The sequence below is a fragment of the Protopterus annectens genome, chromosome 12.part0, assembly GCF_019279795.1.
Source record: "Protopterus annectens isolate FY-2018-M chromosome 12.part0, PAN1.0, whole genome shotgun sequence".
Classification (NCBI taxonomy): domain Eukaryota; kingdom Metazoa; phylum Chordata; order Ceratodontiformes; family Protopteridae; genus Protopterus; species Protopterus annectens.
In genome coordinates, this window is record NC_056746.1 from 257107921 (window position 1) to 257125903 (window position 17983).

A 17983-nucleotide genomic window follows, 5' to 3' on the forward strand; every position below is an offset into this window, starting at 1 on the left:
TAAAGGTGTGCACACTTATGCAACCAGCTTATTGTACATTTTTTATTTTTTATATTTTTCCCCTAACAGATTTGTTTGTCAATTGAATTGTACAGGTTATAGGTCACATTAAAGGTGGGAAGTGCAAGCCCCACTGCACCCCCTCCTACTATCTCATAATTATATACACCAACTCTGAGATTGCACTATAGCTGGAAAAGGCAAATTCCCTGATCCCCAATGTACCTTGATCTCACAGAGAAACAAAATCAGCTGGCATGTACAATAAGCTGACTTTCAATAAAATATGCTGGGTTTTATTTCATTAGTGAAAAGAAACATTTACCACACACACACAGGCACACACACACACACACACACACACACACACACACACACACACACAGACACACAAAATATAGCTATATCTATATCTATATCTGTATATAATGGAAAAGACCCATGAGCCCACTTACTCAATTAACGAATGTTAAATAAAATAAAGGTATATGATTATGCCCCTTGTTTCTGTAATAAGTGCAAAGCCCACACCTCTGTTCCCTTTTTAATGAACTCAGGAAATGTAGATATCTGTAGTTCAGGAGAAACATTCTTAACTTCTCCTTTGAAGTACGGAAGCAGTAGAGCATTTTCGAGTCTCCTGATTTCATCTTCTCCATTACTAATTACTTAGAAAGGCTAGGTAATAGTGTTAAAAAGGATGCAGGTAATTAATTTTCTTCCCTATTACTTGTAGCACCCTTTCTATGCATACATCTCAACTGCTGTGATTCGGGCCCTGCACATTTATTTTTGCCTTCAAATTTAATGTTCTTAATTGGTTTACTGATTTTCTTTAAAAGTCCATATAGATTGTGTGTGGACGTACCTTTAAGAAGCTATCCAACGGCTTGCACAAGTATATAAATACTGAGCATGTGCAAGTCTGACTGCCATTTTGTAGTTAGCTGTTTTGATGTAAGCATGTGTGTATGTAAGCTCTGTCTGTTAACTAGCTTGTTCATATTTAATGATGCTGCTATCAATCCTGATGTGTTTCTATGCATTAAAGCATTTGAACGCAACCCCAAGCCTTCCTGTTTTATGTATTAGAGATGAACATGTGACATGGTTTCAGAAGTGGCATGTCTAAAAGGACATGGTGCCAGAAGTGACATATCTAATGGACATGGAGTCAGAACCGGCATATCCTAAAGGCATAAAGTCAGAAATGTCTTGGCTAAAACTACTAAAGGCACTTGTTTAGATGCTGGTGCAATATACAGGAGTAGATCATCCTAAATGTGCATACTTCGCAAAACAGGTCAGAAATGAATTTCAGATATTAAAACTTGCTCAACACTGTTTCTTTTCGTATAATGTGAAATGGGGCATACAGAACGTTCTAAATGATATTCGCATAAGCCGATATGTATGATACTGATAAAAATATTAGAATTACTACAGAAAATATTTGAAATAAAGTCCATATTGCATAAAATGAATAAAATAAGAAGAGGAAATGAGCACATTTTCACAAAGTACATGTATTTTTCGTATTAAGCAAAGATATCCAAGTTATCAGTAGTGTATAAAGTGTTTGCATGTTTGTGCAGTGTCTCAGTAAAGCTATTTCGCAAAAGTACAGCCATTACAAGGCATATTTTGCAGAATACAGTCATTACAAAGCATATCACGCAAAGCAAAGCGTTTCAAAAAGTTTATTGTGCATTTAAATGTTGTTACAAGCTCACAGAAAAGTTTGTACATACATAATTACAAGGGCCATATTTCAGTTTATTTGTGTATACGTTGTGGGCATGGCAGATGGATTTCAAAAACCCAGTGCACTTGTGTTTGACAGTACTATTGCTGAGAACTGGAGAGTGTTTGAGCAAGAGTATGACATTTTCATATAGGCTGCATTTTCTTTTTTTTAACATAATTTTTATTGATTTTTTTAAATACAAGTATAAAAAAACTATTAAACAATGTAAAATAAACATAACTATATACAGTGTCCATAACAGATATGCTTTTGTTAATATATTCACATTTTATCTTACAGCTTTTTAAGTTTTAACCAAGCCAGTTGTTTATGTGTCACTTTTGAGGTTCTTGAGGTTATAGTCAACAATTTTCTATTACATACAATTTTGGACAATGAGATAAATTCCACAAATGATAGAATTGTTTTACTTTTCCAATTTGTGATAATAATTTTTCTTGCTATTGCAAGGAGGGACCATAGAAGATGCACTTGTGTTCCTGGAATATACGCTGGTATCGGTGCATTAAATAATAACAGTGAGTCAGTCACTTCACATTTATCCAACCACAATGCTTTTATAAAAGATTTAAATTCCATCCAGAAAGGAATTACAATTTTACATTCTATAAACATACGTGCCCAATCTGCACATACTGCTTCTTCACATTTCCAACATTCAGATATTTCATTTCCCGATATCAATGCCACTTTATGAGGAGTAAAGAAGCTTCTGTGAATGAACTTCCATGTATAGATTTTCTAAAAGGGAGATGATGTAGTGTTACTAACTGACTTAAGTGCTAATATTTTCTCTTTTTCTGAAAATCTGAATTTATTAACCTTTTCTACATAATTCCATAGGGATTCATCTGGGATTTGTAATTCAGTTTGTAGTGTTCTGTATATTCTTGACAATGAAAACCCATCATTATTAAATAATGTATTAATTTCACAGAAAAAAGATAAAATGTTGGGTCTAGGTGTGGATTTCACTATCTGACATACTCTGAATTCACTTACTATATACTCCCTAAATGTTTGTATGTTTAGCCAATTGTTTTTGGTTTATGTTATATCTTGCTATAAGGAAAGTGGCCTCATATATATAATTGGAATCAAGGAATTGATGCCAAAATACTAACCCATTTCCTTTCACATCTTCTATTTTTTTTATGTTGTAAGAGTCCAAACATTTGTTTGTAAATGCTATAGGAAACATTAAAGGTTTCTCATCTTGTAATCTTTGTTCATTATTTGTTTAAAGTTCTTTGCTATGTAGTTAACAACGGGAGAGAACTTTTCTATTTTATTTGTATGATAGCAAAAGTTTTTTTATGATTAGATACATTTTTTCTGCTTCAGTAAACATGCCATTATTTATTGTTTCCCCACTATTAGATACTAAATTTTTTATGTAAGTTTTTCCAATTAGATGTATACTTATGATTTAGCCATTGACTTATGATATTAAGAATGGTTGATTCTGCATATAGTTAGAAGTGTGGAAAAGCTATTCCTCCCTCTTCCCAATTTCTGTAATGTCACATGTGACCAATTCTTGGCTTTTGTGGAAACCATAGAAATTTAACTAATAAGAAGTTGAGCTGTTTCATTCACTTTTTGGAAGGAGATGCTATTATAGTTTGAAAAATGTACAGAATTTTAGGTAATATAATCATTTTTACTAAGGCTAACCTTTCTTCCATGGTAAAGAACATTTTATTACATTCATTTGTTTAAGTGATCCTTGAAATTATTTATTAAAGTTGTGCAATTTATTTGTATAGTATCTTTCCAATTTGTTTTTATATATACCCCTAAATACTTAAACATAGTATTTGCCCAGTTAAAATTTTCATATTTTTTCCAGGATGGAGTTTATTTTTTTGTTCACCAAAGTTTTGTTATGATTAAAATTCAAGCATCTTTTCAAAATTATGCAAAGATTTTATAATGTGTTCTACTGAGGAATCTATATTTCCAATTGTTAGTAAGATGTCAGCAAAAAGTTATATTTTGGAATCATAGTTTGAGTTACTGGAAAAGCTTCGATTCTTGTCATTAGTTCTTATATAATTAGCTAATTGTTTCACTGATAGGGCAAATACTAAGGGTGACAAAGGAAACCCTTGCTTGGTGCCTTTCAGTATTTAAGTTGTCTTGATAAAAAAGCTCCAAGTTTGATATATGATATGGATGTAGTATATAATTTAACAGCTTTATAAAATCAGGGGAAAAATTATAAATTTCTAATACTTTAAATAAATATGACCAATTTATAGAATTGAAAGCTTTATCCAGATCTAAGCTGATAACTTATTTTCTTATTTGCATAGTCTATTAAGGTTAGAAGCCTAATGACATTATATTGGACTTTCTGTGTGAGATAAACCCTGTTTGATCATCTGCTATTATTTTTTGGCATGACGTGGTTTGATCTGTTTGCTAAAATTGATGTAAAATTCTTGTAGTCCACATTTAAAAGAGAAATAGAGTGATAAGAAGTCACTAGTTTAGGGTCTTTGTCATGCTTTAGGATAGGTGATATCATGGCTGAATTTTCTGATAAAGATGACTGTACAAAGGCATTCATTCTACTTAATTTAGCTGTGTCAGAAGCCATTGAAAGGGAACGCTCATTTGTGTCTGCACCTGCTATCTCTACTGGAGAGGAGGAACCATCATACTGCTGTACCGACTGAGTCAAGGGAGGACCCTAAGTGCTTAAAACGTAAATTTAGAGAAATATGTAACTCCCCAGACAAATGTTACAATGGAAAGGCACTTATTATATACAAGGGATCAAAAGCCTGGTGAAACCTTTGCAGTATCTATAACTGACCTGAGAAATAAGGCTAAAATGTGCAGATCTGGTGACTTAAGGGATGAGTTGGTAATGGACAGACCTCTGTGTGGCATAAAAGATGATGCTGTGAGAAAGATTTTGCTTTGTGACAGTGATTTAACTTTGAATAAGGCCATTGAGATTTGTCAGATATACGAGTTCACAGAAGAGAACACAAATATGTTTACAAATGAGAATAGCTTTAAAAGGCACAGTGATAAAGCTCATGTTGATAGTATGCAGCACATGGTTAAAAGAAACAGGCCCAAGCACGTGGCAGTAGCTGTAACCCCTGCAGCACTCACTGTAAACCCCAGAACTTTCTAGCACATTCCAGAAACTGCGCAGTTTCAGTGAAACATAAGACTGAGTAAGCAAACCCAAAGCATGAGCCCCAACCTAGCTTCATTGCCAGCTGTGTTAATTGTGGTGGAAGTCACGAATCTAAAAGGGAAAAATGTTTAGCTTTTAGTAAGCAATACCAAAAATGCAATAAATGGAATCATTTTAAAAGATTTTGTAAATCAAAAGGCTGACATTCTTTTATTAAGAGGGAACATTTTAAGAAATTAGTTGATCAGTTAGACAATGGCAGCTCTACTCTTTATGTCGATGGTGTGTCAGTGCTTCATGAAACACTCAATGCAGTAGATTTAAGGGCCAAGAATGAAGTAGTTTGTATTGTTCGGACAAATGGCAAACCCACAGAGCTCAAAGTTGACACAGGCTCAAAGTGCAATATTATGTCAGCAGACACATAAAGGGGTGTAAAGGTGAGAGGCGTGATTTGGCAAAGTATGCAAAGCTTGTTTATGGAGGTAAAGAAATTCAAACCAAAGGCTCAGTAGTGCTTTTATGTTACTCTGCTGGAAGAAGCTATGACTTATTATTTTATGTGGTCAGTCATTAGGGCTCAGAGACAGTTTGAAAATGGGTCTTCTTTTATTTAATAAAGAAGTCCACCATGTTAGCTTGAAAGACCACTATAATTTTGCCCAGCATATTTATTCTACCTATGCTAATCTTTTCCAGGACAAACTAGTTAAACGTCCAGTTGTGTACTCCATGAAGTTAGATCCAGAGGTCAGTCCACTTATCAGGCCAGTACATAAAGTTCCAATAACCATGCAAAACAGAGTCAAAGCCAAGTTAGATAAAATGGTGCGACAAGGTGTGATTTGTCCAGTTGGAACTCCAACTGAATGAATATCTTCTATGGTGGTAACTCATAAGAAAAGCTCAGATGACATCAGAATATGTATTGACCCATGAGATTTATAAAGCATTAAAAAACCTCATCATCCAATGTGCACAGTTGAAGTCGCAGCCTTGATGCCAAATGCCACTATTTTTTTCTGTCTTAGATGCAAAGAGTTCATTTTGGCAAATTCAGCTTGACAAAAAATCATCATTGTTCACTACTTTTAGTATTCCGTTTGGCAGGTACAGATTATTTAGAATGCCATTTGGGATAAATTCTGCAAGCGAAGTCTTTCAGCATGCAGTAGAGCAAATTTTTTCTGGGTATCCTTGTGCTATCATAGTAGATGACATACTAGTAGGAGGTCATGATGAAGCTGAGCATAACAAAAACCTCAGAAAAGTTCTAGAAAGGGCATGTCAAATGAGTCTTACGCTCAATCCACACAAATGCAAATTCAAGTTACAAGAAGATGTTCTTCGTGTTTCACTGTTGCAGTCATTACATTTGGGTAATCTGCTAGCAGGTTACCCTCAGTCGGGCTGATTAACAAAGTCTTGGGTCATGCATCAGTTGCTGTCTCTTCTTCCATGACGTCAAGTCATCAGGGGTATAAAACATGCAGCCAACACCATTACATCAGTTTTTCTTGCTGTGTGGTGCCCGGAACAGAAGCAGTTCCCAAGTGCCAGTCGGATTACTCCTGAAATTTTCGTTTTCAAGTTTCAGAACTAAAGTCTTCAACTTAAAGCTAAGTACCCCGTTGGGGAAACATTTTCTTGCTCCTTACAGATGTCAGTAAAAGTTAATAATTGCATTACTTGTGGAAAGCAAATATCTCATAAAGATTTTAATTTGTACTGTATTCCTTGCCTAGGCTCTGACCAAGACGTACCTTGCTGTCAGTTTTGTGCTTTATTTAATCAGCGCACTATCCATCATCGGTACATTTTTGCCTCTAAATATTTCAGTTCTTGGTTTAATTATCCAGAAATGAAGTCAGTTAGCCAGCCGACTACCGGAATTCCGAAAAAATGCAAAGAAAAAGACAGAGACAGGCCGTTGAGGTCCAAAACTGCTGACGATGTTTCTTCTAAGCCAGTCGCCAGTTTGCCGGTACTCAGTGAGGCACTTTCTCAGCCCCTGATACCCGCTACTTCTGACTCGCAGGCCTCTACTGAGACCCATTCGGAGTCCAGTATGCCGAGAGATGCTTCACCTATGGAACCCGTAGATGCCTCTACCTTGGATGGGTCCAGAGCCGCTGTGCAGGCACCAGCTTCTGAGGGTGTATTCAGGTCTACAGACTTGCATATTAAACCAACTTCACCTTCTATACTAAGGCCTGAATCTCGATCTATGTCTAAAAAACCGATGCCCAGGCCATTTGTTCAGGCCCTTATGCCTAAAAAACAAATGATCAAAATGGCTGAAGATCTTATTACTCTAATCGGGGGTAGTCACCCCCCCCCCCCTTCTAAGAGGCCTAGGGCTGAGCTTGACTATGAATCTTCTGATCAGGACTCTGTTTCTTATAATTCTTCCAATGACCTGGATTTGTCCATACCTACTTATGAGGATTTTGATGCAGAGGATTCCATTCCCTCTGCTCCCCCCCCCCGGACTTTTCTTTTGGGGAAACTTTACATGCCTTAAGGGAGCATTTCCACTGGGAAAGTCAGGAATCTTCTGAATCTAAAAAGAGGCTTAGGGATTTCCTTCTTCTACCTCAGCATAAGCCTTTGGCTATACCTCCTGTACTAGACATTGTTGATGATGTGTTTTCGGAATCCAGTATAGCCCCTGATTCCCTGCCTCCGGCTCCTAGTAAACCTGACAGATACTACAGGGTTCCTTAGTCTCACAAGTTCCTTTTCAAAAATCCTGTTGTGGATCCAGAAAACATTTCTCAGGTGCCCAAGAGCATTAAGGCTTCTACTGCTAAAGCTTCTACCCCATCTGATAGAGACTCCAGGGCGCTGGAACGATGGAGTAAAAAGGTTTATACTTCTGCAACTTTGGCAATCAGGGCTTTAAACTGCCAATTTCATATGTTAAAATATCAACAGCATATTATTGGACTGCTCAAACAGAAAATTATGTTGATTTCTGACTGTGTGGGAAATAAAGATTTACAGGATTTATTGCATTCTGCTGAACAAGTTGGAAAACATACTTTGCAATGGTTTTTATTCTTTAGAGGCATCTTGCAGGGCTGCTGTTATTGGGTCTGTGCTTAGAAGGCATGCTTGGCTTAAGGAGCAATCTTTACCTGATCATGTTAAAGCAAAATTGTTAGATGCTCCTTTAAATCAGGACTGCCTGTTTAGCAATAAGGCTGAAGAAGTTCTAAAAAAGATGGAAGATAAAGCTAAATCTATGCAAAGTGTAAAAGATTTCTTACAAGTGCAACCTCCAAGATTTAGTAGGCACTGGCCTACTAAGAATTGGTCCTTTCCAGCTCCTTCCAGATCCACTCAAGCCAAACCCAGACACACCAAAAGCACCAGGTTTCAGTCCCAAAGAACTCTTAGAACTAAGCAATCGGGGGCCTCCACTTCCAAATCTGGAAATAACAAGACACCCCCCTATGGTAAACAGTCTCAATGACTTTCCTTTAAAATTACTAAGCAATTACCTTTCAGACACCCCTTTGGGGGGAAAGATTGCTCTTCATGCAAAAAAACTGGGAATTCATAACCCAGGACAAATGGGTTTTAAATATAGTGTCCCAGGGATACAGATTTCATTTCCACACATTGCCAGCACCAAACGGGTGACCAGACCTTCCCCCAAATCAGTGGGCAGAGGCCCAGAAACAAGTACTTTCCCTCTTAAACATGAGGGCTATTCAACCGGTACCAGAAGAGGAAAAGGGACAAGGTTTCTATTCCAGGCTTTTCCTGGTACCCAGAAAAGACAAATCATGGCATCCAATTCTGGACCTGTCTACTCTAAACACCTTTCTGGACATTCCAAAATTCAAGATGCTGACTCTTCACCAGTTACTTCCTCTGCTAGGCAAAGATGCCTGGTTGGCAACTCTAGATTTAAAAAAAGCTTACCTGCCTATCCCAATCAGGGAATCTTGCAGAAGATACCTACGCTTCAAAGCAGGCTACTTGCATTATCAGTTCTCTGCACTGCCCTTTGGCGTGTCTACTGCACCCAGGGTATTCACAAAGTGCCTGGCTCCAGTAATTGCATTTTGCAGGCAAAGAAATATTCAAATATATCCATACCTGGATGATAATTCAGGCAGAAAACCAAGCCATACTTCTAAATCATCTGGCGTTTGTAAAAAGGGTTCTAACTTGTCTAGGGTACACCATAAATGAAAAGAAATCACAACTGGTACCCTCTCAACAGATTACATTCCTGGGTGCAAGCTTGAATACAACTGCCCAGATGGCTTTCCTCATGCCAGAAAAGCAAATTCATTTGGTAACTTACTTCAAACAAGTGGCCACAAAAACCCTGCTATCTGCAAGACAAATACTGCAAGCCTTGGGGTTCATGGCCTCCTGCATTCTTCTAATTCCATATGCAAGACTGCATATGAGGAAACTTCAGTGGTACTTAAAAAGTCTATGGAGTCAACATTGTCACAGCCTGGAAACAATGATTCCTATCATACCTTGCCTATGCCTGGAGTTCCTATGGTGGGCAGAGGCCTGCCACCAAAACAAGGGACTGCCATTCACACTACCCCCTGCCGCCCAAACCCTAACTACAGACGCATCACACTATGCATGCAGGGCTCACCTGGCAGGGAAGTGCATTCAGGGCAAATGGAACCCAAATCAAATGCACCTACATATCAATCAAAAAGAAATGTTAGCTGTACAGAATGTTCTAACAGCCTTCAAGGACTACATTCATCCAGGACAACTAATGTAAAGACGGACAACACCACAGTTATGTGGTACATAAACAAGCAGGGGGGTACACATTCCTACCCCCTCTGCAGACTAGCCATGGCATTGTGGAACATGGCCTTGAGCTACCAAGTGCAACTACATGCTCAATTCCTGCCAGAAAACTGAATACACTGGCAGACGGACTAAGCAGAAATCTCATGGACCCACACGAGTGGAAACTGGAACCAGGGATTTTCAACATGTTGACAAGCAAATGGGGGAGCCTAGATATAGATCTATTTGCCTCCCCCCAGAACTACCAGTTGGACAAATTTTGCACAAGGACTCCTCACAAAAAAGCCTGGAAAGTGGATGTTCTGTCCTTCAGTCTACGCCTTTCCCCCTCTTGCCTCTGCTCTCCAAAGTTCTGCTAAAAGTCAAACAGAACAAACCAAAAATTATTTTGATTGCTCCAGACTGGTCACGCCTACACAGGTACCCACTCCTGCGCAGTGTGTCACAAATATCTCCATGGCACCTGCCTCAGACACCTTCCTTGCTGTCTCAGCAGGAGAACCAAATTCTGCACCCTCAGCTCCCAACATTGAACCTTGCAGCTTGGCTAATCACTTAAATTCACCCTTAGCATCCCTCAGCAAACCTGTGATGGATGTCATCTTGGAGGCGAGAAGACCTAGTACTAGAAAAACTTATGCTGACAAATGGAAAAGATTCTGTGCCTGGAACCAATGTTTAGGGATGAGCACAGCAGCTCCCAATTTACCTCAGATTTTGCAATACTTAACTGAGATGCTTCACAAGGGCCTGTCTTTTTCTTCTATTAAAATCCATGCTTCAGCTATTTCAGCTCACTATAACACAGAACCACCCCTCTTTTCTCATCCCCTGCTCAAGCAGTATCCCAGAGGGGCAAAGAACTTGAGACCACCCAGGAGAGCTCCTGTCCCTGCCTGGGACCTTAACTTTGTTTTGGAAAAGCTCACTTTACCTCCTTTCGAGCCAGCTGCTAGTGCAGACTTAAAATTTCTTTCTTGGAAAACAGCCTTCCTATTAGCAATCACTTCAGCTAGAAGGATATCTGAATTACAGGCCCTTATGGCAGTGGAGCCTTTCATCATCTTTCATGCGGACAGGGTATCTCTGAGGACCAATCCATCCTTCATGCCCAAGGTGGTTTCCAGTGTGGCTCTTAACCAGTCCATTCATTTGCCAACCTTCTATCCCAATCCGCAGAGCAAAGGGGAACAGATTCTGCATTCCTTGGACATGCACATACAACTTAGATTCTACTTGGACAGAACTAAATTTCGAAGAAAATCTGAACAATTGCTAGTGGCATTTCCTGCTGGGGCAGAGGGGAAGGCTATTTCAAAACAAACCATTTATAAATGGATAAGCCATTGCATTCATTTCTGCTATAAGCACCATGGAAAACCTATCCCCCAGGGGATCAGATCTCATTCCACCAGGGCTGCATCTACTTCTGCAGCCTTTCTCAGAGGTGTTCCTACCAGGGATATTCTAGAAGCTGCTACCTGGAGTTCAGTACATACTTTCACCAAGCATTATAATTTACCAATTTTCTCTAAATCTAGAGCTGGCTTTGCCACTGCTGTCTTGCAGGGCCTTATAGCTGGTCCTAATGCTGTATAAACCCATCCTCCCAACCATAGCTTTGGGAATCTACCCAAATGTAATGACTGCAACAGTGAAACACGAAGAATATAGTACAGTTGTGTACACTTACCATAAATGTAGATGTTCGAGTGTATTCACTGTTGCAGTCCTGGTTACCCTCCCTCCAGCCCCCTGTTTTTCTCTTACTATACCTCTACTTTCTTTTACTATGCTTAAAAGCCTTTTTGGTGTATTTGCTTTTGGTTGGAGGTATATTTTTGTGTTTTTAATTTTATTTGCTCCCCATTTGGGGGGCACCTGACATCTGGGGCAAGAAAAACTGATGTAATGGCGTCGGCTGCATGTTTTATACCCCTGACGACCTGACGTCATGGAAAAAGGGACAGCAACTGATGCAGGACCCATGACTTTATTAATCAGGCTGACTGAGAACAACCTGTCAGCAGATTACCCAAACGTAATGACTGCAACAGTGAATACACTCCAACATCTACATTTATGGTAAGTGTACACAACTGTACTTTACTTATGTTGGTCATTTATTTACCAGTGCAGGCTTACAACCAGACCCTTCAAAGCAAACAGACATTCTTGAGATGCAAGCTCCAGACAATGTTCAAGCCATGCAGCATTTTCTTGGCATGGTCAACCACCTAGGCAAGTTCATTCCAGACTTGAGCCAATTTTCAGCATCGCTTAGAGAGCTGACATGTAAAGATGTATCCTGGTCTTGGTTAGAGCAACACCAAATAGCATTTGATGTCCTGAAACTGAGACTTGCTAGTCCACCAACTCTTAGATACTATGATGTTCACAAGCCAGTTACACTTTCCTGCGATGCTTTGAATTTTGGTCTTGATGCAGTCATTCAACAAGAGGATCAACACATCGAGAACTCTTACCCAAACTGAGATTCAGTATGCCCAGATTGAGAAAGAGCTTTTGGCAATTGTATTTGCATGTTCAATGTTCCATGATTATGTTTAAGGTAGACCTATCCAGATCGAAGCAGACCACCAACCATTAGTCACTATATTGAGAAAGTCAATGCATTCAACTCCACCCAGACTGCAACATATGATGCTGAGATTGCAAAAGTACAATTTCAATCTTGTCTACAAGAAAGGCAAACTTCTTTATCTTGCTGATACATTAGCCAGGTCACCCAGAAACACCACATTACAGAATGAGAAAGTGTCTTGATTTTGAAGTCATGAAAGTGAGAAATTTTTCTTCCACATATCTTGATGAGCTGAGAGATCACATAGCCACAGATCCAGTTTTACAGAGGGTTAACCACTTTATCAATCAAGGATGGCCATCAAAGCAATCTAGTTGACCTCAAAAAGTGCAACCTTATTTTCCATACAGAGATGAGATTTTGTCTGACAAAGGTATCATTATGAAAGGTCAGAAAGTCATTGTTCCAAAGTCCTTGCAACAAGAGTCATTACTATCTTGCATCATGGTCACCCATGAGTCGAATCTACCAAAAGAAGGTTGAGAAGACTAGTACTTTGGCCTTCTATGTCACAAGACATTGAGAGAGCACTTTCATCTTGTTCAGTGCGTAATGATACAAAGCATTATCAACAGAAGGAATGACTTCAGCTGAACCAGATGTGTGGGCTGCCTTGGACAGGACCACACAAAATTATTTCTGACAACAGCACGCAGTTTACAAGCCAAAAGTCCAAAAGATTTGCCGAAGAATGGAACTTTACTCATGTTAAGAGTAGCCCTTGAGTATCCACAGTCAAACAGTTTGGCAGAACCCACAGTTCAAAGTGCAAAACAGTTACTAGAGAAGTCAAAACAAGATAATAGTAATGTTTTTCTGAATCTCTTGAATCTCAGAAATATTCTTCATGATAAACATCTTGGTTCACCTGCTCAGAGACTTCTGTTGAGACAAACCAGAGCCACATTACCAATCAGTAGTCAATTGTTGGTTCTATGTGTCAAGAACAATAGATCAGTGAGAGCCAGTCTGTTGAAGAAGCACCTAGCCCAGACGTCCTACTACAATAAGACCAGTAAACCATTGAATCCATTAAGAGAAGGAGAAGTGGTAAGGATGCAGACATCCTAAGGTTATGATCGGATTGGTGTCATGAAGAATATTGGTCCAGAGCCAAGATCGTACATTGTGGAATCAGAAGGAGCAGTTTTTAGGTGGAATCAGAAACATTTTAGACTGGTGTCTGAGCCTGTACCACAGCACATAGCCTGTGAGAAAGACTCTTTATCTCAGAATGAGCTGTCTAGTGTTCCAGTTCCAGAATATGTTCCAGAGGACACTCCCATTCCTGTGACAAATCCAGATGTTCCTGATATGAGTTGTGCACAGCAAACTGTTCCTTTTGCTAAATTTGGTCTCAATTATTATGTTACAAGATATGGTTGAATCTCTAAACCCTGTAGCAGATATGAAGCAACTTGGATATGAACACTGTGTTTTGTTTCCAATGTTTATAGTAATGCATGTCTAGCTCTGCCATTGTTTTGCATAAAGGGCAATCTTTTTAAGAGGGAGGATGTAGATCAATGTGTGTGTATGTACCTTTAAGTAGTTATCCAAGGGCTTGCACAAGTGTATAAACACTGAGCACGTGCAAGTCTGAGAGCCATTTTGTAGTTAGCTGTTGAGATGTAAGCATGTGTGCATGTAAGCTCTGTCTGTTAACTAGTTTGTTCATATTTGATGATGCTGCTATCAATCTTGATGCGTTTCTTTATATTAAAGCATCTGAATGAAACCCCAAGCCTTCTTGTTTTATGTATTAGAGACAAACGAGCTGCAGTGCATATACTACTTAAATAACTGAATTAAACTTATACAAACATTCCTCATCAGTAATTGTATAGGGGCTATTGCCTGACATATTATACTAAGAAAAATAAGAAAGCCCTCTTCTTTCTCAACCCTACTATGATTTTTGAAGGTAGGCCAGTATTTTTATGTGTGTCATTTGCCTTTAAAATTCTCATCACATTCTTTACTCTTTCATTAGTAAACAAGGGACATCTAACTAAACTTGGATGATATTCTCTTCTTTTTTGGTTCAGGGAAATCAATACTACAAAAGCACACTTCCAGAATTTCTGCTATTGTTTCACCAAAACACTCCTTCTAAGAACTTGTCCTGAAAGTCTGATGATCCTTTTCCTTGCCATGTTCTTTCCAGGTCCACCTCTCTCCATTATATTGCATTATCTTCCGTAGACAGCAAGCAATCCTTTTTCTACCTTTCTTCTTTTTGATATTTGCATGGTCTTCTAGCTTAGGACACACCTTTCTCTGACAAACTTTCAGTGTATTTTGACAATATTATTTGTGTTTACCATTGCTGTCTAAGTATCTGTCATTCAAAATGTTCTTACTTTACCTGTCCTGCTAATATCCATAGGCTTCCAATTAGTGTAAACATGTTAGCCACTAAAACCTTAAGGCATATTACTCATTGCCAAAAAATGTCATTATTCAGTAAAAAGTGTCCTCTTGTAAATATAATTTTGAAATCCCCTTCCCTTAGCCATACATCCTAACTGTACTGGTGGCAGTATTTGATATGTATATACAGCTGCTCACTTCTCTAAACATCAAATTAGCATTTAAACAACACATTCCAATTAGTCAGATCCATGCTTAGGATGCATTTGTCCCTCACAGACTCTTTATTTATTTGCATTTTTTACTAGGATGGTCGAGCTGGGCCAGAAGTGCCCATTTTCAGTGGAGTCCCAAGGAGAAAAGCTCTACATATACGACATTTCACATACAATACAGAATTTACATTAATAAAGACATTTAGTACATATTATTGGCAGCTTATACAATTGGTGAAATAAAAACAGTACATAAGTAATCATTCTCAAATCAAAGATATTATACAAGCAATACAGAGTATATATATCGGGCAGCGCAGTGGTGCAGCGGTTAATGCTGTCGCCTCACAGCAAGAGGTTCTCCGGTTCGATTCTCGGCTGGGGTGCCTTCTGTGTGGAGTTTGCATGTTCTCCCTGTGTTCGCGTGGATTTCCTCCGGGTACTCCGGTTTCCTCCCACATTCTAAAGACATACTTCTGGAGCATTTCTCCCCGGGCCTCCTCTGAAAACAGGATCTGTGGAACCTAGTCGGACTTTCCCAGTCAACAAATGTTAAATAAAATAAATAAAAATAAAATATGAGAACATTCCATATGAGTAGTTTTCAGCTAACAAAATTTATATAGGACACTTCATGCAGTGGGTGAAAACCAGATATAGGAATTAATTAGAGACCAGGTACTTAAACTTTTCACATGTTTAGGAGGTGTAATAGTTGAGCAATAGGCTATATGAGTCCTGTTGCAGGAATCAGCAAAGTCGGTGGATATTGTTGCAGATATAAGTGGTGGTATGATATTAAGGTAGGCTGCGAGAGTACCTGAATGTCTCACCATATCCCTTACTAGCCTATGATGTCCATAGCATATTTCACTCTGTATGTAAGACTATGTGCTGGTTCTGTAAACTCTTAGTGCAAGACTTACAAAAAGTCCACATCACAATTATCAGAATTAAAGACTAACAAAACTCTTCCCATTAGGAAATACATTAGAAACAGATTATTGTAATGCACCAAATGTTTACTCATTTCATTATCTTTATAAACTCAGATCAGTGCTGAAGCTGTAGCGGAGTGTCTCTGAGTTGGTGTTCAGACACTTTTAATGCAGTCTTCGGACTGCATTCTATGAAATAACTCAGGCTATAAGGGTCGCAGGTGATGTAAAATGTCCAGAACAACTTTGCAGTAACTTCCCAGTAAAATGTATAAAACAGACATTAATAGCCTATTCATGTTAAGCTGCTAGCAACTGCATAAATGGTCTTTTACCCAACATACATGTTTCGCTAAACAGTAACAATCTGTCCAAAGGACATGGCTATAATTATGCACCAAACAAAATAGAATACTACAGTTAAATTATTGTCCAATGAAGGCTGACATTTTCAGTCTAGAGCACAAAGGAAAGTAGAAGTCCATTTATGTGTGTTATATCAATTATGAAATATGACTTTGAAACAGAAACGTGAATGTTTTTAATTTATCGTGTTTTCCTATTACAGCCTCCAGAACAATAAAATCGGCGAAGAAGGTGCAGTATATGTTGCAGAAGCAATACAATGTAACCGTAAGCTCACCAGTCTACAGTAAGTGATGAATGAAGTGATGAAATCCAGTGTTCGTTCTGTGACCTCTCTGCATGCCTATGGCCATATTTTGTTCCATAAGTCCAGCAAATTAAATACTTTGTAAGCTTCATATACATAATCTAGCCTCCACTATAAAGGAGCCAACAGTGAAAACAAGCTCAGCATACAAGAGTAAACAGAAAAGAGAAAATAATTAATCTAGTTTGGTCAAGTGATAATATCATGTGTGCCACACTTAAACTTTCACTCTGTAAAAAACTACCATCTAGTGACATATCTTATTCATTGTAATGTTAAAAACTCCAGTTAAATTGTTATTTTAGAAGAGGAAATTAAATATATGGAAGTTTAATATACATACACTTTGAAGTAATACAGCATTAAGAAGCAGTAAGACACTGGACTGAGTATATCTTTCACTGTCACTTTTCTAGCTAGGAAGGTCTATGTAGACTTCCAGGTAGGTATTCAGGGAAATATTGCTCTTTCAAAGAGAAAAAGGTTTCACCACAAAAGAATAAGCATTCCAGGTGAATAAAGGTATGACTGTTACACAAAGAACACCTAGGTGAGATGGTACCAAGCCACTCTGAAGATTTCAAAGAATGTTATTTTTCTTGACAGGTGCATCTATGGGCTTCTCAAATGAAACTTCCAAGATTATTTTAGTGCCACTGGTGATACACATATGAAAACCTCTGCACTCTAACATTATTAGGTTTACAGACTGATATATCTCTGTGAATCATGTTTTATTGGATCAGCATGCCTTCTCATGGTTGAAGAATTGCCCACAACCACTGTATAAGATGTAGATATTAAAATAGCACAACAGGAATCCGTAATCTTTGTTCTACACAGCCACTTAATCTCCAACCACTGAACTTCTCAGCTTGCTATATTTATCAAAATTCTGCTCCTGAATCCATTATAATCTGTAGATTTCTTTTTTTGCTTTCAAATCTAACAGCAACAAGTCAATCATGCATCTCAACCTCTGTATTAGAAGCATTCTGGCAAAGGCAAACCTATCATCATCTGATATGGTTAAACAAGAAGTATGACAGTCTTTTTTTCACTGTGCCATTTTTTTCATACCTTCCTTCAAGATCTGTACTGATGTTGTTTCTGCCAGGTCATTACATAAAGGATAAAATAAAGTCAATTTTATGTCATGAATTCAGTTTTTCTTTATTGAAGTCAGCAAGTTACATTCTAGTTAAACAAGACCCATTATCTGAAATAAGCATTTCTGGAATACATCGTATACCACTTTTTCAATGGTTCGTTGGGAGATGGAAGAATTCACAGCTAATACATATATCCATTCTGAATGGACATCTATCAAAACCAAAAACATTTTTCAAGGAAGAGGTTAACACTACTAATACATACTCTAGATTATGACTTCTTAAGCCATTTCCATGAATAAAAAGGCACATTAAGTGTATTTTACTATTTTCTTG

At 38.2% G+C, this 17983-nt stretch overlaps 1 protein-coding gene across 1 annotated transcript in view; it reads left to right on the forward strand.

Annotated features, from left to right (window-relative positions):
• NLRC3 (NLR family CARD domain containing 3) overlaps nucleotides 1-17983 on the forward strand; it is a 778434-nt gene that overhangs the window by 449485 nt on the left and 310966 nt on the right. Inside the window, exon 8 of the mRNA XM_044089322.1 lies at nucleotides 16431-16514. Coding sequence (XP_043945257.1) covers nucleotides 16431-16514 — 84 coding nt within the window. The remainder of the gene's footprint in view (nucleotides 1-16430; nucleotides 16515-17983) is intronic.